This window comes from Gnatocerus cornutus, chromosome 9 (assembly GCF_029298725.1).
Source record: "Gnatocerus cornutus isolate USDA-ARS CGAHR chromosome 9, icGnaCorn1.1, whole genome shotgun sequence".
In the NCBI taxonomy this organism is placed as follows: Eukaryota; Metazoa; Arthropoda; class Insecta; order Coleoptera; family Tenebrionidae; genus Gnatocerus; species Gnatocerus cornutus.
In genome coordinates, this window is record NC_142241.1 from 7,113,631 (window position 1) to 7,139,133 (window position 25,503).

Sequence of the window (25,503 nt, forward strand, 5' to 3'; positions counted from 1 at the left end):
TAGATCTTCGATTGCTCCACATACCGTTTTATAACGACAGCAACATCAGAAGCAAAATCATGATGAAGCTCTTCTTGCTTTTATTGATCTCAACGTGTTTAACTTATTCCGTGGCAACAAGTATAGAAACGTGATCTTAAAAGTGTCTTCACAAGTTCGTTTCTAGAAACTCGCATAGTCGGTGGATCAGATGCTAGAGTTGCTCAGTTTCCATGGCAAGCAGTTATCTATTTAGACAACGTAGTTGGTAAATATTTCTGCGGAGGAGCTCTCATTACCAATCAGTGGATACTAACAGCTGCTCATTGTGTCTACGGGTAAGTTCTATGTTTTACAGTCAGATTAACGATGTGAATAGAGTTAGAGCATTTACAATTCACTTGGGATCAAACACTTTATTGTCTCCTGATGAGAATCGGCAAATCTTGGCGACTTCAACGTACGTTGCTCATCCTCAGTACAACCAAAACACTTTGGAAAATGATGTTGGACTGATTAAACTTCACTTGCCTGTTACATTCAGCGGTAAATCACTGCGAAAAGAAAAGAAACAAAGATGTAATTTTTGTTCTAGATTATATTCAACCGATTGATTTAGCATCCACGAGTAGTGAAATCGCTGATGGAACAGTAGTAACCATCACCGGTTATGGACAAACAAGCGACAGTATGTCCAACTCCTGTTAAACTTTAACAAAAATAAGACTTTAGGTGCTACTGGAATCAACAACAACTTGCACTACGTGGAAATGACCATAATTTCAAATACTGAATGTAAGTTAGTTTACGGCAGTCAGATCAAAGACGGAATGGTTTGTGCTGCTGGTAATTACAACGAGGGAATTTGCATCGTGAGTTAAACGGAATAATATTCTGATTTCTGTTTTCTTATTTAAGGGGGATACAGGAGGACCTTTGATAAAATACGGAATTAACGCGCATCCTCTCCTCATTGCAGTGGCCAGTTTTATGAGCCAAAACGGATGCGAAAGCACAGATCCTTCAGGATATGCAAGAGTTGATATTTATTATGATTGGATAACTAATGTAACTAGCACTTTCTGATAATCAGAAGCGCACGGCTTAAGTGATTACTGCAGTTAAGAATTATATTTTTTAAGCGGCTAATAAAAATTTATTGCCCCTAGTCGATAAAGTCTCAGTTTAGAACCATCCTAGTCCCTCGCAAAACATGAATAATTTTTTATATTTCTTTTGTACTGTGTGGTCGTCCATTGTAAAATCAACAATGGTAATAAAAAGTAAAGCTTCATCTGCAATTTTTGAGTGTCTTGACAGGTCGTATCGTCGGAGGAGAACCTGCAAGAGTTGGCCAATTCCCTTGGCAAGCAGCTGTCTACATTGACACTGCCAATGGTAAATTCTTTTGTGGAGGATCTTTGATCCACGCCCAATGGGTTTTAACAGCAGCCCACTGTTTATACAAGTGAGTTTAAAAATTGAGCTACAATCTCAAAGGAATTTTTTGAACAGTGGAAGACTTTATACAATTCATTTGGGATCAACCACCCTCCAGACTCCTGAAGAAAACCGTCTAATCGTTGCATCCTCAACCGCGATAATGTTCCCAAGTTTCGTCCCTGACACACTTGAACATGATATTGTTCTTATCCATCTTCACATGTCAATCACATTTAATGGTGAGAAACGTGACGAGTGGTGACAAGTTTAAGCCAATTTTACAGATTACATCAAACCTATTGAGTTGGCTCAACTTGGCCAAACACATGAGGGAGGAGTCGGTATAACGTCAGGATGGGGCCAAATAAGTGATTGTAGCTTTTGACAAAAAAGCTCGCGACGGAATTTTAGGCCATTTTATTTCAGCGAGCAGTGGAATTGTTAATAATCTCAATTACGTGGACGTTGCTATAATATCAAATAAAGAATGCGAGAAAACTTATGGAGATCAAATTAAAACAACTATGATCTGCACGGTTGGAAATTACAATGAAGGAATTTGTTTAGTAAGTTTCATACTTGTTGAACAAAAGTATTATTTATCAAGTTTAGGGTGATACTGGAGGCCCTCTTATTGTGGCCGTCAGTCTTGCAGAGTATTTCAAATAGTTTCTGGATTTTATAGTGACCACGGTTGTGAGGAGCTACATCCTTCTGGGTATGTAAGATGTCTGATGTCTATGGAAACTGAATTTTGAATATAACTAAACCAACGTCGATGGTATAATTGAGAACTAAAAAAAATATGTAGTAAAGCCAGATTTTCTGGAAGAATTGATAAGATAAGGAAATAAGTACTTTAATCTAAACATTGATGGTATCTATATTCACAATAAATCATTTCGCTTCTTAAAAGATCAAATAGGAATTTATTATTAATTTATGTTTGCTCCCTTAACCTATATAAGACTACCAAACAATTCGTAAATAAGTCGTCACCATAAAGTTGTTTACTTTGTTCTTTCTTTCCTGCTTCTCTGCGGTTTTCTCCAAGAACTATCTTCGAAGAATCCCAGACAATATACCAAGTAACTATTTTTTTACCCCGATTTAAGTACAAACGAGAAAATTTTTGTTTAGCAAGCAGAATAGTTGGAGGAGACCTTGCCCGAGTCGGTCAATTTCCATGGATCGCAATACAAACATACAGAAGATGGCAGATACTTCTGTTCTGGTTCAATTTATAGTGAACAATGGATTTTAACTAAACATTTCAGTTTTATTCAAAACCGCACTGATTGACTTTTAGAGGTACAAATTTTATTATCCAACTGGGTTCGAGTACATTAGCAGGAGATGATGGAAATCGTTTGGTTTTAACTAGTTCGACGGTTTTTTACGAGCCGCGTTTTGATCCGGAAACTTTAAGACACGAGGTGGGTTTGATTAAACTGCGTTTACCCATTGACTTTAATGGTAATTTTAAAATTGTGAGACGGTGGTAAAATCAACGATCTTGTAGATTATATTCAACCAGTGGCAATACTGCCCAATTCCATGGGTCACATTTACCAAGGGAGAGTTGTCTAAAGTTGCTGCCTGGGCCAAACCAGCGGTTTGTATGGAATAAGCTATAAATAGAAAACACGATATTTCTTTACAAATGAGGGTGAAATAGTAAATTAATTGCACTGGGTAAAAATGACTATCCGGGGGCAAACCGAATGTCAAGAGTGTTATGGTGAGCAACTGTGGGGCAGCATGTGTTGCGCCGAAGGAAATTATAATGAAGGGCCTTGTTTTGTACGATTCAATTTGGATCCTTTTTATTTGATTATTTGTGTTTTAAGGGTGACACCGGAAGTCCTTTAATGACGGCTGCACCTGTTGGATATCACATGATTCAAGTAGCTATTGCAAGTTTTATAAACTTTCATGGTTGTGAAAGTTTGGATCCCACAGGATACACGAGAGTTGAGGCTTACAATGGCTGGATTAAAAATATCACAAGAGATAACTAACGAAAACTCACCGTATTCAATTATTGATCTGTGGTTATACAATTATACAAAATGTCTCAACAAAACTTATTGTTAGACAAATTGTCGTTCTACAAATATTGGAAACAATCAGTAAAATCGTCTTTTTGAAGTGTTCATTTATCAAAACACTCAAGTTTCACTGATAAAGATGTATTGTTACACTCTATTTGTCTATATTTGAAAAAGTATCACAATCATTACAAATCAATTATTCTGAAATATGCTCTTTTATCCAATCTGCATAATACGCTGTTCTTGTAAATCCAGAAGGATGGTCGGTGGTGCACCCAGTAGCACTAGCAAAACTGGCAAGTCCAACATGAATAGCATTACCATTTTCATCGCTAACTATCAAAGGACTGCCACTGTCACCCTGCAAGCACAATTAAGCGTCCTATTTTTTCTATTATTGATGTTTTTACATTGCAAACTCCTTCATTCCAAGTTCCAGAAGCACAGACCATGCCATCATGAATAGCACCTCCGTACACTTCATTGCAAGCGTCGTTAGTAATTGTCTTCAGTTGTACGTAATGTAAGGCTGGTTCAACACCATCCCCTTAAAATTTAAAGTTTAATAACTGCATTTTTTTAATGGTAAGAAACGCTTACAATCTCCAGAAGCTCCCCATCCACTTACGGTAACTTCGACACTGTCTGAAAGCTCGGAAGAAGCCAGCGGGATCACCGCAATATGGTCTAAAAAATCTCTAAGAAACGCAACACTTTTGAAAGCTTAACTTACCGTTCATGTCATAAGGAGTATCGATTCTGACTAGACCAATGTCATTCTGAAGAGTTTCAAGATCGAAATCTGGATGAATTACGGAGTGAGCAGCTCCAAGAACTACCCTGTTAGTGTCGTTGGTCACCAAATTGTTTGAACCCAAGTGAAGAGTAAATTCCCTCGCACTAAAATGGAAATTGAAAAGTGTCCCTCTTGATAGAAATTGTAGCTTACTGGTAAACGCAATGTCCAGCGGTTAAAACCCATTTTGAAGAAATCAGAGCTCCTCCACAGAAAAACGATCCTTGATCGTTATCATAGTACACAGCAACTTGATGTTTAAATTGTCCTTCTTTAGCAACTTCTCCTCCAACTATCCGACCACGGTGACTTTGAACCACTTGCAGCCTTGATGGTTCTATGTCCTAAACAACGAATTAGACGCGCTACTTCACTTTATATAAGTCACTTACAATGAGGGGCACAGCCCAGGCCGAAGCCAGATACAAACACAGTACGATGACAGATTTCATTGTGCTAATGATTTTCTAGAAATTTGATTTCTATTTATAAGGTCTCGAGTATGGTTATTTTTTTAGATCTGACTAAACCCAATGATAAACTTTGCAATGTCCTAATTTCTCAAGTGTTGATAAAAGCTTTTGTAATTTGAAGATCAAAAATCGATGTGTTGTAAATAAACCTCTTTAAAGATTAAAGAAACCCTGAAGTACAACTGTGCCATTCATTTATTATAAAACGACGCTAAAATTAGATTATCTGAGGGAAACGGAGTTGTTGCATCCTTAGAAGACAATACACAATTTTAATTTTAGATTGACATAGATAAAAATCCATTAAAATTTATATATCTATTGATTTAATGGATTTATAAGAATCCACTTATATGACCACGTGCGAATTTTAAACATAATCAAGAAGAAATTTCCGGTTCTTAATTAAATCTATACATGACCATTTATTTGTCGTACATTCTTTGATTTCAATCGCATTGACGACAAAATATTGATAAACAGAAAATGAAGCCTTTTGCATCCGCTACTTTAATTGTGTCACCAAGGATGATAAATTGTTATCACCAGTGATTAAAACTAAATAAACACCTTCATCAAAAAGACGATTTTTCCAAATTTTTATTGTATAGAAAAACCAAAATTTTAGAGAAGAGTTAAAAATTGTATCTCTAGTTTTAATTATCCAGTAACGAAATCGAGCAAGATTTTAGCTTTCTTATTAATCCAACACCCCATTTGATTAAATTTCATTTAAAGATCATCCCTTTCTTCATAACAAAATGGAGAATGTGAGAAATCCGATTAAACCCAAAAAATAAATTTATTCATTGGTTCGTATTATCGTTATCAATTTAGTTTTTATAACAAAAAGCGCACCCAAACAACCAACTCGATCGTAACGTTTCTCTCATTCGCTAGATATCCAAATCTGTTGTTTATTGAATTCATTTCTATGCTAATTGAGTCATGCACAAAAAAGAATCAATCCATTGGACGTTGATGAAAGTAAACCACACACAACACAAAAGAAATCGAGCTGTTAGTGTGTTGCTTAACATTTTCATTATTTTGTAGAATATGGTTCATGCTTTTGGTAGTTATTTATAAATCGAGTTCGGACAAAATATTCTGTTATCGCTGAGATCCACTGTTCTTACTCCGCCAATCATAATTAGCTATTGATAAGGTGGGGGTTTGATCGCGCTCTGATGTGCCCAGGACCGAATTAGGTTATAAAATAGGTCTGACCGCATTCAAATTGATCAACAATAATTAATAAAATTCAAAACAATCAAAAATGTATTTATTGCCGATTGAATAATAATCTATGTTTTACGATATCGTTTAGCTTCTATAAAGTGACTCTATATGGACGGTGTCCATAATAATAGTAATGAATTAATGTTAAAATACAATTTAATCTCTTGCATGCGTTGTAAATTTTTCATACACACGTCTGGACTTGATAGAAAAAAGAGATTCCTTAGTTTTTGATACTATTCCAATTATTTTTTCTATTTTATGCACTATTTAAGTGTTTTTCACTTGCACTATAACACTAAAAACGGCGCACTTTAAAACCGTCACAAGATTTGATGCCAATCGAACATAAAGCCTTGTATGTAATTCGTACATAATTAGTCTTTTGCAGACTAGTCCTATTTATTGGCCTCGCTCGCAAGCCCTCTTCTATAAACTAAAGGGCTCGTCCATAAAGACCTAAATTATTTACTTATTACATAAGTAAATAGCTATTTGAATAAACAATAATAAAATCGGATCATTTCTTCAAATCCCACATAATAGTAATTAAGTCACTGTCGCTTAAGCTCAGAAATAAACATTGTAACGTTGATCTTACTTCTTTATTCACTTTCAGTTGTTACGAAGAATTTTACACAAATGACATGAACCGGCGCATCCACCATTTTCATCAAGTATTTAATTTTAATTAAATTGACGCACACAGTCAAATACACCAGGAAATACGCAACATAACATAAACAATTTTATGGATTAATTTTATTAAATGAATTTTCAAATTATGCCCTACTCACAAAAATTTTAAATTCAGATTTTCACACTTCCGGTTACATGGTGCGCGCAAAAATGCGCAAGAACACTCTGACATTTGAGATTTTGAGGTTGGAATCGATGACAACAAGTTAACCTTATTTTTTATTTCCGATCCCAAAAATATTATAATTTCAAATTCTAACCATTTCAATCCCCCAAGCATCTAATTTAATAACACTAGCATTATAAAATGATACGACACAGTCTGACGACATTGTTCCGTGGCCCTAAAACTAGAAATATCCATCATTTCCGTGGTTTTTCGAAAGAAAAACAATACGACGTGATTGTTGTCGGAGGGGGTCACGCTGGAAGTGAAGCATGTGCGGCTGCTGCACGGATGGGGGCCCAAACTCTTCTAATTACGCATAAAAAAGAGACAGTGGGTAAGAAACCCTCGTCTTTTCCTTCCAACACTAATCAAATCTAAATAGGAGAGATGTCTTGCAACCCTTCGTTCGGAGGAATAGGGAAAGGACATTTAATGAGAGAAGTTGACGCTTTGGATGGGATTTGTGGCCGCATGTGCGATTTATCTGGAATCCAGTACAAGGTATTAACTCAATTTAGTACAATTTCATGTTTTTTCATTTAAAATTAGGTCTTGAATAAACGAAAAGGACCTGCAGTGTGGGGCTACCGCGCCCAGATCGACCGAGACTTATACAAGAAGCATATTCAAGAAGAACTATTTGAAAACACCCCAAATTTAGACGTTTTAGTTGCTTCTGTGGAAGACCTCATCACAGAAAATGCAAATCAAACTAACACCGGCACTGTTATAGACTGCCAAGGAATTATTTTAAATGATGGTACAAAAATCCGTTCAAAAAGTGTGGTCATCACTACTGGCACTTTTCTAAACGGACAGATTAATATAGGGACTAAAATTTATCCCGCGGGACGGATCGGGGATAAACCTGCGATTGGCTTGGCAAAAACTTTAGCTTCCCTGAATTTACGAATGGGGCGCTTGAAAACGGGGACTCCACCGAGAATCCGAGCCAACACTATAAATTACACTGTCTGTGATATTCAAAAGGGTGATAATCCACCGTTGCCGTTCTCTTTCGTTAATGACAAAGTTTGGATTAAGGTATCAAACTCCCAACATATACCTCAAAGTAACAAGGAAATTTCAGCCCGAAGACCAACTCGTTTGTTATCTTACTAAAACAACCCTAGCAATTGAAGACATCATAAAAAGTAATCTCCATGTCAATAGACATGTTAGGGAGGAAGTCACAGGTCCCCGGTATTGCCCAAGCATAGAATCCAAAGTGTTGAGATTTGGAGGACGTCAGCATCAGGTCTGGTTAGAACCGGAAGGTTTAAACAGCGACATTATCTATCCAAACGGTTTGTCCTGTACTCTTCCCGAGGAACTCCAGGTCCAATTAATCCATTGCGTTCCCGGATTAGAAAAAGCGGAAGTTGTTAGACCGGGTTTGTACGATCTCACTATTTTTATCACAATAACACACCACTGCAGGTTACGGCGTTGAATATGATTTTGTTGACCCCCGAGAACTACAAACCACCTTAGAACTAAACAAAATAAACGGATTGTTTCTCGCTGGTCAAATTAACGGAACCACCGGATATGAAGAGGCTGCAGCCCAAGGGATAATTGCGGGAATCAACGCGGCAGCTCTTGTAATATTTACGTAGCCTCATTCTTTGAAATATTGATTTTGTTGCAGGCTTTAGAGAAACCTCCTCTTGTTATCAGTCGTACTGAAGGCTACATCGGCGTCTTAATCGATGATCTCACAACTCTAGGAACAAATGAACCCTACAGGATGTTTACAAGTAGGGCCGAATTTCGGTTAACTTTAAGACCTGATAACGCCGATCAACGATTGACGGCTAAAGGTTTTGAAATCGGATGTGTTGGCAAAGAACGATATAATAAAATGGTAGATATGCGGGAGAAATTACAAGACGGCATCGCGCTTCTTAAGAGTATTAGTAAACCTGTCCATCAGTGGAGACAGCTGTTGGGGATCACACCGTCGAAGAGTGCAATGCAGAAGAAGTAGGGACTCTTATAATAACGACGAAGTGTTATCTTGATCGTTTTTACAGGGCTTTTAACGTCTTGGATATTAATAACGAAGGAATAACTATAAGCATGCTAGCAAAAGCCGCACCGGAATTACTACAGTTAACGCAAGATCCACTTTTAGAAAATCGTCTTCATATAGAGGCGTTATACGAATTTGCCGCTGCTGAACAAGCTGTGGAAGTCGAGGAAGTCAGGAAAGAAGAATCTCTGGTTATTCCGAAAGACATCGATTATAATTCAGATAGCCTTAGTCTCAATTCTGAAGAAAGGGAGAAGTTATTCATCATTCAACCACAAACGGTAGTGTTAAATTAAGTGAATTTCTGAACTGATGGGAAAATTTCAGATAGCCGCTGCTAGCAGAATCCCCGGGATTAGTCCATCGTCGGTCTTTAGGTTGTTACGATTTGTTAAGAGAAAACCTCAAGTTACAATGTAAATAAATAAACTGGTTGAAAATTTCTGGTGCTTTATTATTTTTTCACCCCTACATCGATCAATACAAATTAAATAGGCGGCAGATGTTTGGTCTCCACGACGACATCGATAAAATTGTTGACAAATTTATTTTTGCTGAAAACACAAAAAAAGTTCTCCTAAAATATTAAGAATTTGAATATATTTTATACGTAAAAAATGACGTCTCCTCAGCCCTACGACGACCCCCCAGAAGAAAAGGACTCTCTTTTCTCGGAAAAATCCGAAGGTAAAACTTTAGAAAGTTTCCTCATTGTCTTAACTTCTTTCATGCAGACAAAGCCGCGTTACTTCAAAGTACCGAAACCGCAACTGAAGAACAAACTCAAGTGACTTACACAGATGAAGATCTCAACAAATTAGTGAGTTTTGTTAAGAATTTGACAACACTGTACGATTTACGCTCGACTGATTGGACTGAGGAAAATCACGAAGTTATCAAACAGTTTTTCCTCACACCCACCGAGCCACTGTTGACTGTATATTTCGATGGTGATGATCTAACATGCACTTTGGGGACACCTGAAGTCTCTTGTGCGGATCTTACGTACTTTTTACGACAACCGCTTGAGGTTTTCGATGTCAACACTTTCTTTGATACAATTAATTTTGGTACGATGGACGAGAATATAGAAGGGAGCATCTTAAATATCGTGGAAAACGTATACGCTCCTGTTTTCTTCAAGAGTTACCACTGGCCTGAAAGTAGTATCACTATGAGCCCCTCTTAATTATCACAATTTTATTTAGGTGTGAAAAATGACTTCTCGCATAATCTCCACATGTTCTTGTCGAAGTTCACCGACATCCACAGCAAGTTATCAGGTTTAACTGTTCTTTACATCCCAAGAGAGGCTCTTGACATCACTGCCGAAATAGCGAGCCAAGACAAGGAACTCGTAAAAAGACTAGAAGCTATTGTTGTGTATTGGACTAAACAGATTCGAGTGGGGCTTCAAGATCAAGATCAAAACGCCCCTGACGATTTATTGTGTCCCATTGATGAGTACGATTTCTGGGTCTATAGATGTCAGTTCTTTTCTACTTTGTCTGTTTTCTACGTGCTTTTTTCAGATGAAAACTTGTCTGGTTTAAACTACCAACTCACCAATGATAGTTTGAAGCACATCTGCAACATTTTAATAGCAGTACAGTCTACTTATGTCCACCAGTTTTTAATACTAGCCGATGAAATCGAAAAAAACGTGAAAGAATCAAAGTCAAATATCGAATACCTGGGGGTGTTGAAAGAACCATGCACTGAACTCTTTCAGATTAAGAATCCCATCGAAATGCAGGAGAAGCTCGCGGAAATCTTACAAATCATCAGATTTATTTGGATGAACAGTCTCGCGTACAACACGAAAGAAAAAATCACGAATTTATGTCGAGCTCTGAGTAATCAGGTGATTCTACAATGCACCCGATACATAGATCTTGATGTCATTTTCGAAGAGAAAAAGAGCCGACAAGGGATAAAAATGTTTGAAACCTGCATAGAATGCCTCACTAATTACATCCGGACCTACGTTTTGGTACGTACGAATTTCTAAAACTTGTCTCTTATTATTTTTATTAGATATCTGAAAGCCATACAAAGTACGGCCCCAAACCGTGGAATCTAGACAAGGCACCGATCTTCAACCACGTTGATTCTTACATTCAAAGATGCAAAGATATGATCGAAATCTGCGAAGCTATGATCAATTTTGGTCGCCACGACGAGACTGAAGACATACCGAAGCCTAATTTTGGTGGTTCCAGACACAAAGAGTTTCTCAATTGGTGCTCAAAAGTCGAAGAGATGTTTGCGGAAAGTTTAAAATACATCCACGATGTAATAAAAACAGTTTTTCCTTCCTTTGTTTTAACAGACTTTTAAGGTGAAACCCATCATTCTAAACGTTCAAGAGTCCCAATGGTACGACCAGATGTTACAGTTCAAGAACAGAATTAAAGATATTGAAGTCGTCATTGAAAACTTAACAAACGCGGTTTTTGAAGAAGTCGCGAATGTCGAAGAAGGAATTGAAAGTTTAGCTGCTTTGAACAATTACGCAAAGCGCGAGAGTTTGAAGCCTTTATTTGATTCAAAAACTCAGTTTGTCTACGAGATGTTCAAAGAAGAGATTCATGAAGTGAAACGTGACTTGAGTAACGAAAAATTGTATCCAGCGCGTCTTCCATACTACGCGGGGCGCGCAATGGTGGCGAATATGAAGAAAAACAGACTAACTCTAATCCGACAGGTATTTTCTCTAAATTTGTTGGTACCAAACTAACACTGTTGTAGCTCTTTGAGGATGCTAAATGGATGATGCCGTGTAGTACCGCTCCGGAGATTTTTTCCCAGTACGAAAAACTAGCGAGTTCTATAGACGAACGAGTACTGAGTCTCTACCGAAAATGGAACGTTCGGCTAGGCGAGGACATCGCCAAACGTTTGAACAGACCTCTGATGTGTAAAAGCATCACAAAACCTGGACTTCTTGAATGCAACCTTGATAGGTCCCTCTTGGAGATTTTCCAAGAGGCGAAATACTGGGAGAGTCTAAAATATGAAGTTCCTTCTCACATCAAAGGTGTTGCCGAAAAAGCCAAAAACATTAAATTTGTCTATGAAAGTGTGCTCGCCGTGGTGCTCGATTATAACAAAATTGTCGCTTCTTTAAGTGACGACGAGAGATTGTTATTTAAACCATTGATAACAATAGTGGAAAAGAAAATCGCTCCCGGACTATCCAAACTGACGTGGGCTTCAGATGTCGGCGATGAATACATTGCTGAGTGCTCCCATAACACAGCCGAGGTGGGTTAACTTTCTTGGGAAATAAACTCAGAGGTTTATTTATTTGCAGTTGCAACAATTCTTGGATGACTACAAGAGTTGTAATTTAGAAATCGTAGCGATTTGCGAGAAGATTTGCGACACTTGCATGTTCCGAATCACTCCGAATTATGTCTTCAATATTAACGAATTAGTAGCTGATATATCGAAGCAACAAGAAACTACTATGGAGAAGCTGGTTCAGTTCTATCACAGCATCATTCAGTTTCTTATTTTGGTGTTTGAAGGTTTTGAAAATTACATGACTATCGTAAGAATTGAGTTAAATCTCAGAATCAGTCGTAAGTTTTTATTTTAGATGGCAAATCAGTGGATCACGTATATTAACAATTTCGACACTCTCATGGAGGAGGCTCTAAAAATTTGCTGCAGAAACACTTTAAACCACATGTACGAATGCCTTCACGGTGACGACACGCTCGGTCCGAATCCAGTGCTGGAGCTAATAACAAGTTTAGACGAAAACCGAGTAAGATCTCTTGTGAGATTAACACCTTTCTGAACAAACTTTTAGATTAAATTTGAACCAACTCTGAGTGAAGTTGCGCGTGTTATTTACAACATTTTACCGAACATCGTGGATGCGCTAACGAGTTTACCACGCTTAAACGATAAGTTTCATGTGGCTGAAACTGATTTTACTCCTTATTTTGGTATTATTGAGACAGATGCCGAGTGTGTTAACGTGCAGAAGATGCTCAACGATGGTTTGTCTTGCAATTTCCTTTTAATTTTATGCTTCCCTTATTTGTTAGAGGTAAGTTACAACGTGAAGTTGATACAAGAATACATGACAACATGGGAGCCCTTTCGCGATCTTTGGGAAATCGACAAGGACCTTTTTATGTCGAAGTACGAAAAGGAGAGCCCAAATGCTGCTCAGTTTGATGCAAACATCGGAAGATACACGGAAGTTGCTAACAACGTGCAAATCCAAGAAAGCGTTACAGTTGTTCATTTCATCCGGATAAACTGTTCAGAGCTGAAGAAAGCAATCATCGAGCACTGTGTCCAGTGGCAAATAAAGTTATGCCAATTGTTGTACAAACTAACTGTTAACAACATAACCGATGTCTATGACTACATCAAAATTAATTCAGAGGAGTAATACCTTTTGGAGACTATCCATTTGTTTACTGATTTGATTATTTGATTCAGAGTTATGAAAGAACCGAAAGATTTGGTCGAAATGGAAAAGGCTATCGCTCTTCACGAACGTTTGGAAGATGAAGTTAAGGCAAGAGAAGCGATGTTTCCGAAGATAACAGATCAGATGGTCGTTTTGGAAAAATACGCCGTGGAAGTTTCTAATGAAGTGCGTAATCGAGAAAAAGCAATCCCGACGGAATGGGCTCGGTATTTAGATATCCTGTCGGAGGCGGAAAAAATGCTTGGTTATTCCAAGGTATTAGTTAGAGGCCATAAGACACAATAAACCACTCCTTACATTTCCACACTTTTCCTTTCCTTAACGAAAGGTACACACTCAGTCAAAATATCAATAACCTCAACTAACTACACAATTTTAGGACACCTTCAAAACCAAACTTCTGGATCAAGCTGAAACGTTGAGAAAAAACGGCAAAGAAATGTTGGAAGATTTCCTCTCCAAAGGACCGTTTTCCTCCGATTGGTCTGCTGAAGACGCTTTGAAATACATCTCAGAATTAAAAGCCAAACTTGCGCTTTTGAGGGATCATGAAAATAACTTAAGAGCAGACTTGGGTATCTTCGCATTAAGTCTTCCCGACACTGTTGAATTAACTAAACTTGAGAGAGTACGTTAATCTTTTGATAATCCCTTTTCTGATTTCGTCATCTAGGAAATCGCCGCTATCGAACTCGTCTGGCAACTAACAGACGAATGGAACAAAGCTTGGGAAAAATACAAATCGGGGGAGTTCTGGTCGATCGAAACGGAAGAAATGGAAGTCACCGCCCAGACTCTTTTCAGAAAGTTAACTCGATTAAGTCGCGAGTTGAAAGACAAAGGGTACAAACAAATCGAAATTAATTCCCATTAATTCCTTTTATGATAGTTGGGATATTGTTGAACACACGCGCCAACGTGTTGATAACTTCCGAAGAACTCTACCACTTATTGGCGACTTGAAAAATCCTTCGATGCGACCGAGGCACTGGGATCGAGTTCGCAAAGTCATTGGCGTAGAATTTGACGAAAACTCGCCGGAATTCAACCTCGAAGCAATATATGCCATGGAAATGCACAAGTTTGTGGAGGAAATTAGCGATATTTCGCATGCGGCGACAATGGAATTGCAGATTGAGAAGGGTATTGCCAATATTGCCCTCATTTGGTTGGATATGAAGATTGAGATGATTCCTTATAAGGAGAAAGGAGTCTACAAGTAAACTACCACAAAATTCAATCAAACATTTCAATAATTTTCTGTAGAATCAAAAGCGTGGAAGAATGTTTTCAAACTTTGGAAGACCACATGTTGCAGTTGTCTACAATGAAAAGTACGCGTTTTGTGGAACCGTTCACTAAAGAAGTTGATTATTGGGAAAGGACTTTGTCTTATATTCTAGAAACGCTGGAACTTGCTTTGCTTGTGCAGAGGCAGTGGCTATATCTGGAGGTAAGCGATAGTGGCATATTTTCTCCGAATTATTAAATGAATTGATTCTTCCTTGTGTGCGAGTTAATTAGTAAAGAAATGTATCCAATAAACAACAGTTTTGAACGTCTAGCCAATGAAAGAAAAGTTACTATCGAGCGGGTTGGTCTGGGTGCGTTTTTTGTCATAAAAACTGTTTTGATAAAGATAATGCGAGCCAATAGAATGAATTTTTTTTTTGCGTTGTAATCCGATTTTAACCGCATTCTCCATTTTGCTATGAAGAACGGGCGTGGATCTTTAAATAAAAATTTTTAAAACATAAATTTTCTTTCGCAAAAACCTGCTGTAAATTAGTGTTATTAATTTAATTCGCTTTATAAATTCCTAGAACATCTTCTTCGGCGAAGACATCCGCAAACAACTCCCCCACGAGTCTGAGGCCTTCGATAAAATCACGGACGAATGGAAATCGGTCACAAATCACATGAACACTGGAGGTACCGCAATGAGAGCAACCCATTACGACTCACCTCCATATCTCTACAACAAACTCAACAGAATGAACGATAAATTGGAATTGATACAAAGAGCTCTGGAGAAATATTTAGAAACAAAGCGACATGTTTTTCCACGTTTCTACTTCATATCAAACGACGATATGTTAGAAATTTTGGGGAATTCAAAGAAGCCAGAAGCTGTACAACCACATCTTAAAAAACTTTTTGATAATCTGACCAAACTGAAAATCGCCAAAAACTTGGCCTCTGGGAAACAAGAAGCGATTGGAATGTTTTCTGAAGACGGTGAATATTTAGATATCGTTAAGCCTATAACTTTGGAAGGGCCCGTTGAAGCGTGGCTTGTCACTTTGGAAGCCCAAATGAAAGCTACTCTGAGGAAAGAATTCAAGCCGTGTCGGAGCGCTTTGAAGAAAATGTTGACTAAAAGGGACAAGTGGTTATTGACGTATTCTGGACAACTGTGCAATGCTTGCAGTCAGGTAATGATCATGATTAATTGATCATCAACGCTGGTTGAAGGCAACAATTTTCGTTTTTAGATACAATGGACAACTGATTGCACGAAGGCGCTGGTACATGCCCAAATAACCGAAAGTAAAAAACCGTTAAAGAAGCTCCGAAAAAAACAAAACCAGGTACTGGGAAAATTATCTGAATTAAGCAGACGGGATCTCACCAAAATTCAACGACTTAAAGCAAACGCTTTGATAACGATTGAAATCCATTGCCGTGATGTTATAGACAGGATGTACCGAGCCAGTAAGAAATTCAACGTTTTTATTACTCCATGAACCGTTTATTCTTCAGACTGCAGAGATACCAACGCCTTCGAATGGTTCTCTCAGCTACGATTTTACTGGGATCGCGATCTAGATGACTGCGTCATAAAACAAACCAACACGGCTTTCTTGTACGGTTACGAATACAACGGAAATTCCGGTCGTCTAGTTATAACGCCATTAACCGACAGGTTGGTAGTTTTCCTCAAAGAAAATTACGAACTTCCAGTTTTAGATGCTACATCACTCTCACAACAGCCCTTCATCTTTTCCGCGGCGGAAGCCCGAAAGGACCGGCGGGGACCGGTAAAACAGAAACGGTCAAAGATTTAGGAAAAGCGATGGGCATGTGGGTCATTGTAACAAACTGTTCGGAAGGACTAGATTACAAAAGTATGGGAAAATGCTTTTCCGGTCTCGCCCAAACAGGAGCATGGGGTTGCTTCGATGAATTCAACCGAATCAATATTGAAGTGTTGTCTGTTGTCGCTCAACAGATTCTCAGTATTTTATCGGCTATTGCTAGAAAAGACCGCAGATTTGTTTTTGAAGGTAATCAATCCAGCGTGTTTCCAAAACGTAACATGTATCGCCCTAGGAGTCGAAATCTGCTTGAAACTAACTTGTGGGATTTTCATCACAATGAATCCTGGATACGCCGGAAGAACAGAGCTTCCGGATAACTTAAAATCCATGTTTCGTCCCATTTCAATGATGGTCCCTGATAGTGCCATCATAGCTGAGAATATCTTATTCAGTGACGGATTTCAAAACACAAAAGTTTTAGCCAAGAAAGTTTTCACGTTGTACCAGTTAGCAATGCAACAATTAAGTAAACAGGATCATTACGATTTTGGGCTTCGCTCTATGGTCGCTTTGCTACGATACGGCGGGAGAAAAAGACGACAATTTCCACATTTTCCTGAGGATGAGATTATCTATCTCGCGATGCGCGACATGAATATAGCTAGACTAACTTCAGATGACTTGCCTCTTTTCAATGGGATTATGTCGGATATTTTTCCAGGTGTTTCTATACCAACAGTCGATTATCTCGACATGAATCATGCCATTATAGAGTTCATGCATGAAAATGGGTACCAGGTAAGTCAAAATTTGGGAAAAACTACCAAAAAATAACGTCGAATTCAAGCCAATCCCGAGCGCAATCACGAAAGTCATTCAATTGTACGAAACTAAAAACTCCCGTCATTCAGTTATGATTTTGGGAAAAACAGGATCTGCCAAGTCCACAACGTGGAAAACCCTTCAAGGAGCCATGACAAAACTGCACAAACTCAATAAATCCGGTTTTAACACTGTCCTTGTTTTTGCTATTAATCCAAAAGCGCTAAATTTGGGAGAATTGTACGGAGAATATAATTTGAGCACCGGTGAATGGTTGGACGGTGTAATCAGTGCCGTGATGAGAGCCACATGTTCTGGTAAACTCCGATTTTGAATTAACCAAGTTTGAATTATTTCACTAGAGGAAAGCCCCGACGAAAAATGGATTTTATTCGACGGGCCTGTAGACGCTGTTTGGATCGAAAATATGAACAGCGTCATGGATGATAACAAAATTTTAACTCTAATAAACAGTGATCGCATCACTATGCCGGAACAAGTATCACTGTTATTTGAAGTCGGTGACTTGTCTGTAGCATCACCGGCTACTGTAAGCAGGTGTGGGATGGTCTACAACGACTATAAAGACTGGGGTTGGGTACCATACGTGACATCATGGATACAAAAACAAAAGAAACGTGGAAAAGAGTACCAAGAGACTGTAAGAAATCAAAAGTTATCGGGAAAATCCCTAAATTTGTTTTGTAGATGATGGGCTTTTTTCATTTCTACTTGCAAAAGATTCTTGATTTTAAAAGACTGCAGTGTGAGGAGGCTGCCGGTTGTGTCGAAATTAACTTGGTGACGTCTCTTTGTAAATTATTGGAGATTTTTACAACTGTTGAAAACGGTGTGAATCACAAAGATGAGGAGCATTTTGCAGATATGGCAAAAAACTGGTTCCTCTTTTGGTACGTTTAACAATTTCAATTTCAAGTCTAACATTACTTTAGCATGATTTGGTCGGTTTGTTGCACAACCAACGAAGAAGGAAGAAGAAAAGTTGATTCCTACATACGTGAAAAAGAAGGTGTCTTTCCAATAAAAGACACGGTCTATGAGTACTTTGTGGATGTTAGAAAAAGATGTTTTGCTTTATGGGACACTAAATTACCATACGATTGGAAATACGACCCAGGGTAACATCAAGATTTTTTTCAATTTCCTCTACAAAAACTTTTCAGATGCGCGTTTTACGAAATTATCGTACCAACCGTTGATACCATCCGCTACGAGTTTATTACCAACGCTCTTCTATCTTATGGTGATCCAGTTCTACTGACTGGACCCGTGGGGACAAGCAAAACCTCCACAGCTCATTCGGTTTTAGCGAGTTTAAACACAAATAAATACTCAGTTTTGAACGTAAACATGTCGGCTCAGACATCATCATTAAACCTACAGGACGCTATAGAAAGCCGCTTGGAGAAAAGAACGAAGGGCGTTTTTGGACCTCCTGGTGGTAAACTCTTGGTTACATTTCTAGACGATATGAATATGCCAGCGAAAGAGACTTATGGTTCTCAACCTCCTTTGGAGTTGTTGAGACAGTGGTTGGACTATCAGTTTTGGTACGACAGGCAGAAGCAAACGAAAAAATACGTCATGGTAAGAGTGAACACTTTGGAGACATCTTTATTTCATTTTTTAGAATATGCACATTTTGGGGGCCATGGGACCGCCTGGAGGTGGTAGAAATGTGATTTCCGAGCGGCTTTTAAGCGAGTTCAATGTGATCAACATTACTTTCCCCGATGAACCGAACATTTTGCGGATTTACGGTACAATGTTGGGTCAACACTTGGCCGATTTCAACGAGATGGTAAAAATCGTTGGACGAGAAATCACGGAAGCTTCGATTTCTTTGTATCAACAAGTATCAATGAAAATGTTGCCTACGCCAACGAAAATTCATTATCTCTTCAACTTGCGAGACATTTCGAAAATCTTTCAAGGTCTTCTACGTGCGCATAAAGACTACCACGACAATAAAACTGCACTTCTTCGGCTGTGGATTCATGAGTGTTTCAGAGTATTTTACGACAGACTCATTGATGATAAGTAAGACAGACAGTTGGTACGATAAATTGGTATTTCATGTTGTTACTTTAGAGACCGCGAATGGTTCATTAACCACATGGGCGACCAACTGGGCAAATACTTTGAACTAACTCTTCATAATCTTTGCCCGAAGCTCAAAATTCCCATTTTCGCTGATTTTGTAAACCCTTATAAAATTTACGAAGACCTGCAAGACGGTGCCGCATTACGTAAATATCTGGAGGTACAAATGGACGAGTACAATCATTCGCCCGGTGTTGTTAAAATGGATTTGGTTCTTTTCGAAGACGCCATTGAACACATTTGCAGAATTGTAAGAGTCATTTCGCAGCCGAGGGGAAACATGCTTCTTGTTGGAATAGGTAACGTTCATACAACATTTTTTTCTCGAATGACTTTGTGGGCAAATAGTGATTTCCCCCACTAGTGTGGTAAAATCAGTATAAAATAGTAAACTCGACGTAAATAGGTGGTAGCGGAAGACAATCGCTCTCAAGGATATCAGCATACATGTGCGAATACGGCACCTTCCAAATTTCCGTAACAAGAAGTTACAAAGTCCCCGAATTCCGTGAAGATTTAAAGGTTTTGTACGCAACGACAGGTGTCGACAACAGAGCAACAACTTTTCTCTTCAATGACACGCAAATTACCGACGAGAGTTTCTTGGAGATTATCAATAACATGCTTAGCTCAGGAGAAGTGGCTAATTTGTACAAACCAGACGAATTTGAAGATGTAAGTTCTCTACATCGTCTTTAAAACGAAAAATTATTTTAATTTTCACAGATCAAATCAAGATTATATCCCGCCGCAGTGAAAGCCGGAGTTATCCAAACTTCAGAAGCAATGTACAATTTTTTAATAAAAAGAGTTCGTGCTAACATACACATTGTGATTTGCATGAGCCCCATTGGAGACGCTTTCCGAAACCGTTTGCGTCAATATCCCGCCATTGTCAATTGTACGACAATTGACTGGTTTTGCGAATGGCCAAAAATTGCTCTTCTTGAAGTGGCAAATAAATACATCAGCGATGTGAATTTCGTCGAAACCATCACTGGAGAAATTACAGTAAGTTCCCATGAAAAATCTCTCACATTTTTAATTGTATCCAAAGACGAAACGAAGACAATCAGTTTTGATGTCAAGTCAAGACAGATTGAGAGAAGCTGTGGCTGCTACTTTTGCGACCATCCATGATTCAGTCGCTAAGTGCGCTAAACGGATGGTGATAGAAATGAAACGACACAGTTACGTTACACCGACAAACTACTTGGAGTTGGTTGCAGGATACAAAGCGTTAGAAAAAACTTTATTTAGTTACAACATTTAACAGTAATTTTAGGATGCTCCAAAATAAACGCGGTGTTGTCTCGTCAGAAGCCAACAAATTAAGAAACGGTTTGTCGAAAATCGACGATTGCCGCAACAAAGTCCAGACGATGTCGGTCGAGCTAGAAGAAGCTCAAGTCAAAGTCGCGGAATTCCAACAGCAATGCGACGAATACCTCGTGATTATAGTAGCACAGAAGAAGCAAGCCGATGAGCAACAGGTCCGCTTCTCTCCGTTCCAAAACACACCATAAAATCGTTTTTTACAGAAAGAAGTCACTCAAAAGAGCATAAAAATCAGAGAAGATGAAGTAGAATGTCAGAAGCTTGCAGATATCGCCCAAGCGGATTTAGACGAGGTAATGCCGACTCTAGAAGAAGCGATCAGAGCACTGGACGCGTTGAGCAAGAAAGATATCAGTGAAATGAAGTCGTACACCAAACCTCCCGCGAAAGTTGAGATGGTTCTTGAAGCGGTCATGATCTTAAAACAAGTCGAACCAACTTGGACAGAATCGAAGCGACAACTGGGAGAAATAAACTTTTTGAAAGATTTGAAAGAGTTTGACAGAAACCATATTTCCGAACGCACGATGAAGAAGATTGCCAACTACACACAAAATCCTGAATTCGTACCAGAAAAAGTAGGGACAGTGTCCTTGGCAGCGAAAAGTTTGTGTCAATGGGTGATCGCGATCGAAAAATACGGAAAAGTTTGGAGGTAGTTTTTATCATATTTTATATAATTATGATTTTCTTTCTTTCTTAGAATGGTAGAACCAAAACAGATGAAATTTGACGCCGCTATGCAGTCCTTGAAAGAAAAGCAACTGATGTTGGCGGAAGCCCAAGCGAAATTGGCGGAACTAAACATGATGCTGGCTCGACTACAAAAAGAGTACGAAGAGAAGTTGGCGCAAAAAGAGGAGTTAAATCGCAAAGTGAGTTTTTATTACTACAAAAACAAACTATATTTGGCTCCCTCAGGCCGAATTGCTCAAAATTAAATTAGAACGAGCCTATATTTTGGTGGAATGTTTAGCTGGAGAACGTGTCAGGTGGCAACAGACTGTTGCCCAGCTCGATGTTTCCTACGAAGCTTTACCTGGAGATTGTCTCCTTGCGACCGCATTCCTTTCCTATTTAGGTCCATACGTGTCGAATTATCGCGAGGAATTAATGGAAATGTGGAAAACACAAGTGTCAGAATTGGAAATTCCATATACGTTGACTTTTACTGTAATCAACTTCTTGACGGATCCTACGACGATACGGGAATGGAATGTCCAAGGACTTCCAGCTGACGAATTTAGTACCGAAAATGGAATAATAGTAACTACAGGAAGTAGATGGCCTCTGGTGATTGACCCCCAATGTCAAGCACAGAAATGGATTAAAAACATGGAAGCTGCGAATAATCTAAAAGTGATTGACCTAGGAATGCACCATTATATGCAGGTTCTAGTTGACGCGATTAAAACTGGAAAACCTGTCTTGTTACAAAATATATTGGAAACTATGGACCCTTCTTTGGATTCTGTCCTCAGCAAAGCCATCGTGAAACAAGGCGGGCTCAGTTTGATGAAGATTGACGACAGGATGGTGTCGTACAACCGAAACTTCCGATTCTTCATCACCACGAAACTTACGAACCCGCATTATCCTCCAGAGATTAGCACAAAGACCACTCTTGTAAACTTTGCTGTGAAAGAACAAGGTCTAGAGGCGCAACTTCTGGGAATTGTGGTTAGAAAAGAAAGACCACAATTGGAAGAACAGAAAGACAAGCTCGTGACAGCTATTGCTAAAGGCAAAAGACAATTGATTGATCTCGAAAACGAGCTGTTACGACTTTTGAACGAAACTCGCGGGTCGCTTTTAGAAGACGCGGAATTGTTCAATACTTTACAGTCGTCTAAAGCAACGTCCATAGCAGTGCAGAAGAGTTTGGAGACGGCGGAAAGCACAGAAGTTCAAATTGACGCCGCTAGAGAGGTAACTTTGTCAGGACGTTTTTTTCAGTTTTTATTGTTGTTTATTAGGGTTATCGATCTTGTGCTGAGCGCGCGTCAATTTTATTCTTTGTTCTGAACGATATGGGAAAAATTGACCCAATGTACCAGTTTGCGTTAGAATCTTACATTTTCTTGTTCGAAAGATCTATACAGAACAGTCCGAAAAGTGCCTCTTTATCAGAACGTATCGTGGACTTGAATGAGTACCATACTTACGCTGTCTACAGGTAGTAAAAATTTTATGGTATTTTCACGACTGTTCTAAAATTTCCAGAAATACATGTCGATGCCTTTTTGAGCATCACAAGCTCATGTTTTCTTTCCACATGTGTGTAAAAATTTTGGACAACCTGGGAAAAATTGTTAAAGCAGAATACAATTTCTTGCTACGCGGTGGAGTGGTACTGGATAAAGAAAATCAAATGGATAATCCTTGCGCGGCTTGGCTCAGTGACCAAGGATGGGATAACATAACTGAACTGGATAAATTAGCGGGATTTCATGGGATTATCGATACTTTTGAGCAATATCCTAAAGACTGGCATGCTTGGTACACTCACACTGAGCCAGAAACGCTACCACTGATAGGTAAAGCCGCAAAATACGCTTCAAATTAGACACCTCAATTTTAGCCGAGTGGAATGAAATTTGCAACACTTTCCAAAAAATGCTTTTCATTCGCTCACTACGTCAAGACAGGATGTCATTTTGCATCACAAACTATATTATAAACAATTTAGGCAGTAAATTCGTTGAGCCACCGGTGTTAGAAATTAGATCAGTTTTGGACGAATCTATTGCTCAAACTCCTTTAATTTTCGTTCTTTCGCCGGGAGTCGATCCCGCGCCTGGTCTAATGCAATTAGCTGAAACTTCAGGGATGGATAAACAGTTTTTTTCTTTGAGTTTGGGCCAAGGACAATCACCAATTGCCACAAAGTAAGATTGAAACCAATCAAACATAACTAAAGTAATTTCTAACAGGATGATCCAAAGAGGGGCAAAAGAGGGCCATTGGGTTTTTCTCGCCAACTGTCATTTATCATTAAGTTGGATGCCACAACTAGATAAAATCGTCGAGACTCTTCAAACCGGAAGAATTAACCCGAAATTTCGACTATGGTTAAGTTCTAGTCCTAATCCTGAATTCCCGATTTCTATCCTGCAAGCTGGTATCAAAATGACAACGGAGCCTCCAAAAGTATTTCAGTCGTATCATCCCCCTCATTCTTTAAACCAAATATTATCAGGGTCTCAAAGCAAATCTCTTGCGATTATACCAACTGATGACAGAGGAACAGTTTTCGGTCTGTCAACGGCCGGAGAAATATAAGAAACTAATATTTAGCTTATGTTTCTTTCACGCTATTCTTTTAGAAAGAAAGAAATTCCAACAACTTGGATGGAACGTAATTTACAGTTTCAACGACTCGGACTTCGAGGTTTGTTTTAAAAAGTCTTTAATTTTTCTTCCAACTTGTATTTAAGGTGTCTGAAAACTTGCTGACGATCTATTTAGACGAATACGAGGAAACTCCTTGGGACGCTCTGAAATATTTGATCGCTGGAGTTAACTACGGAGGTCATGTAACCGACGACTGGGATAGACGGCTCTTGCTGACTTACATCAATCAGTATTTCTGTGAAGAAAGTTTAAGCGAACCTTACTATCGGTGAGATCATCAATGTAATTTTATAATTCTTATAGAAAATTTAGATTGTCTTCGTTACCAACGTATTATATTCCTCGTGACGGTTCCCTTCAATCCTACCAAGATTACGTGAGATTACTGCCAAATATTGATAGACCTGAAGCTTTTGGTCAGCATCCAAACGCAGACATTACGTCGTTAATTTCGGAAAGTCGAATGTTCTGCGAGACATTGATGTCTTTGGAAATTCAATCATCAGCAGCAAAATCAGAGTCAAAGGAGGATAAAGTGGCTGTATTAGCCGCAGAAGTACTATCAAAGATTCCCAATCCTATCGACTACGAGACTACCGAGAAACTGATAGGACAGGACAAGAAACCATTAGATGTGGTATTGCTTCAAGAAATTTTAAGATACAACAGCTTGCTAGTCGGGATTTTAACATCTTTGGAAGAGTTAGAGAAAGGAATTAAAGGTTTGGTGGTAATGTCGTCGGAGTTGGAAGAAATCTTCAACTGCATCTTTGAAGGAAGAGTGCCTTCTAACTGGCTCAAAGTTTACGCTTCAATGAAACTCCTGGGATCTTGGACAAGAGATTTAATAGCCAGAGTAGAACATTTTGAAAAATGGGCTCAAACTACACATCCCCCTCTTCTATTCTGGCTTTCAGCCTACACATTCCCCACAGGCTTTTTGACAGCTGTGTTGCAGACAGCAGCCAGAGCCAACGAAGTTCCCATCGACACGCTTAGTTGGGAGTTCACCGTAATGATCGTCGATGAAAGCCAAATCATTGAACGTCCCGAAAGTGGTGTGTACGTCAGAGGAATGTTCCTAGAAGGTGCAGGCTGGGACAAAAAAGCTGCGTGTTTGATTGAACCACAGCCCATGCAGCTGGTTTGCGCAATGCCCATAATACACTTTAGGCCACAAGAAGTGTTGAAGAAGAAAACTAGAGGTTTGTAGTCGGGGGAATTATTTTTGTCTCTAACTCACTTCATAGGCCTGTATTCTTGTCCGTGTTACTACTTCCCAGTGAGGACAGGAGCTCCCAATAGACCTGCGTATGTCGTGGCTGTGGATTTGAAAAGTGGAGCAGAACATTCTGATTTTTGGATTAAACGAGGGACTGCTCTGCTTCTTAGTTTGTCCAATTGAGTTACGGTGTTAAGTGTTACTGTTCAACAAAAATATTTGAAAATAAATTGAAATTTTTGACAAATAATTTTTG

General features: G+C 38.8%; 4 protein-coding genes and 2 pseudogenes across 4 annotated transcripts; 5 read left to right on the plus strand and 1 right to left on the minus strand.

Annotated features, from left to right (window-relative positions):
- Positions 1-40: 40 nt before the first annotated feature.
- Positions 41-1,147, plus strand: LOC148168353 (brachyurin-like). The gene is made up of 6 exons (XM_088046068.1): positions 41-120; positions 167-317; positions 359-525; positions 575-667; positions 712-851; positions 898-1,147. The coding sequence occupies exons 1-6, from the start codon at positions 60-62 to the stop codon at positions 1,063-1,065; spliced, it is 780 nt and encodes a 259-aa protein (XP_087902194.1). The 5' UTR covers positions 41-59; the 3' UTR covers positions 1,066-1,147.
- Positions 1,148-1,192: 45 nt separating this feature from the next.
- On the plus strand, positions 1,193-2,347 carry LOC148168354 (epithelial serine protease-like; annotated as a pseudogene).
- A 17-nt stretch (positions 2,348-2,364) lies between these two features.
- LOC148168355 (epithelial serine protease-like) lies at positions 2,365-3,443 on the plus strand (annotated as a pseudogene).
- Positions 3,444-3,598: 155 nt separating this feature from the next.
- LOC148168356 (epithelial serine protease-like) lies at positions 3,599-4,769 on the minus strand. The gene is made up of 6 exons (XM_088045159.1): positions 4,665-4,769; positions 4,426-4,616; positions 4,210-4,376; positions 4,077-4,163; positions 3,887-4,023; positions 3,599-3,837 (listed from the first exon to the last, which is right to left on the minus strand). Exons 1-6 carry the CDS (start codon positions 4,722-4,724, stop codon positions 3,673-3,675), a joined length of 807 nt encoding a protein of 268 aa, XP_087901285.1. The 5' UTR covers positions 4,725-4,769; the 3' UTR covers positions 3,599-3,672.
- Positions 4,770-6,862: 2,093 nt separating this feature from the next.
- Positions 6,863-9,332, plus strand: LOC148168357 (5-taurinomethyluridine-[tRNA] synthase subunit MTO1, mitochondrial). The gene is made up of 8 exons (XM_088045158.1): positions 6,863-7,189; positions 7,238-7,356; positions 7,405-7,899; positions 7,946-8,249; positions 8,296-8,459; positions 8,507-8,841; positions 8,892-9,171; positions 9,218-9,332. The coding sequence occupies exons 1-8, from the start codon at positions 6,994-6,996 to the stop codon at positions 9,308-9,310; spliced, it is 1,986 nt and encodes a 661-aa protein (XP_087901284.1). The 5' UTR covers positions 6,863-6,993; the 3' UTR covers positions 9,311-9,332.
- Positions 9,333-9,507: 175 nt separating this feature from the next.
- kl-2 (dynein heavy chain 2, axonemal kl-2) lies at positions 9,508-25,444 on the plus strand. Its single transcript, XM_088044816.1, has 43 exons — positions 9,508-9,577; positions 9,625-10,053; positions 10,099-10,377; positions 10,423-10,883; positions 10,928-11,185; positions 11,232-11,597; positions 11,642-12,157; positions 12,207-12,446; positions 12,495-12,665; positions 12,711-12,903; positions 12,952-13,300; positions 13,355-13,601; positions 13,726-13,974; positions 14,020-14,189; positions 14,236-14,565; positions 14,613-14,799; positions 15,170-15,781; positions 15,842-16,061; positions 16,110-16,272; positions 16,317-16,633; positions 16,680-17,185; positions 17,235-17,526; positions 17,572-17,870; positions 17,918-18,120; positions 18,163-18,348; positions 18,394-18,817; positions 18,861-19,270; positions 19,322-19,632; positions 19,740-20,008; positions 20,060-20,344; positions 20,391-20,572; positions 20,619-20,826; positions 20,875-21,326; positions 21,375-21,546; positions 21,593-22,600; positions 22,648-22,847; positions 22,895-23,208; positions 23,253-23,559; positions 23,605-23,821; positions 23,871-24,062; positions 24,109-24,293; positions 24,338-25,230; positions 25,276-25,444. Exons 1-43 carry the CDS (start codon positions 9,508-9,510, stop codon positions 25,428-25,430), a joined length of 13,497 nt encoding a protein of 4,498 aa, XP_087900942.1. The 3' UTR covers positions 25,431-25,444.
- The last annotated feature ends 59 nt before the right edge of the window (positions 25,445-25,503 follow it).

What these genes read in the sequence shown, in the direction of transcription:
- kl-2 (XM_088044816.1), top strand. Translation starts at nt 9,508, where the DNA reads ATGACGTCTCCTCAGCCCTACGACGACCCCCCAGAAGAAAAGGACTCT. An exon ending in TGCATGAAAATGGGTACCAG is followed by an intron (nt 17,186 to 17,234) that starts GTAAGTCAAAAT and finishes GTCGAATTCAAG; the next exon opens with CCAATCCCGAGCGCAATCAC. An exon ending in CAATCACCAATTGCCACAAA is followed by an intron (nt 23,560 to 23,604) that starts GTAAGATTGAAA and finishes AATTTCTAACAG; the next exon opens with GATGATCCAAAGAGGGGCAA.
- LOC148168356 (XM_088045159.1), bottom strand. Translation starts at nt 4,724, where the DNA reads ATGAAATCTGTCATCGTACTGTGTTTGTATCTGGCTTCGGCCTGGGCT. An exon ending in CCTGGGCTGTGCCCCTCATT is followed by an intron (nt 4,617 to 4,664) that starts GTAAGTGACTTA and finishes TTCGTTGTTTAG; the next exon opens with GACATAGAACCATCAAGGCT. An exon ending in GGAATGAAGGAGTTTGCAAT is followed by an intron (nt 3,838 to 3,886) that starts GTAAAAACATCA and finishes TTGTGCTTGCAG; the next exon opens with GGTGACAGTGGCAGTCCTTT.
- LOC148168357 (XM_088045158.1), top strand. Translation starts at nt 6,994, where the DNA reads ATGATACGACACAGTCTGACGACATTGTTCCGTGGCCCTAAAACTAGA. An exon ending in GCATAAAAAAGAGACAGTGG is followed by an intron (nt 7,190 to 7,237) that starts GTAAGAAACCCT and finishes AAATCTAAATAG; the next exon opens with GAGAGATGTCTTGCAACCCT. An exon ending in ATGACAAAGTTTGGATTAAG is followed by an intron (nt 7,900 to 7,945) that starts GTATCAAACTCC and finishes AGGAAATTTCAG; the next exon opens with CCCGAAGACCAACTCGTTTG.
- LOC148168353 (XM_088046068.1), top strand. Translation starts at nt 60, where the DNA reads ATGATGAAGCTCTTCTTGCTTTTATTGATCTCAACGTGTTTAACTTAT. An exon ending in AACTTATTCCGTGGCAACAA is followed by an intron (nt 121 to 166) that starts GTATAGAAACGT and finishes GTTCGTTTCTAG; the next exon opens with AAACTCGCATAGTCGGTGGA. An exon ending in ACAACGAGGGAATTTGCATC is followed by an intron (nt 852 to 897) that starts GTGAGTTAAACG and finishes TTCTTATTTAAG; the next exon opens with GGGGATACAGGAGGACCTTT.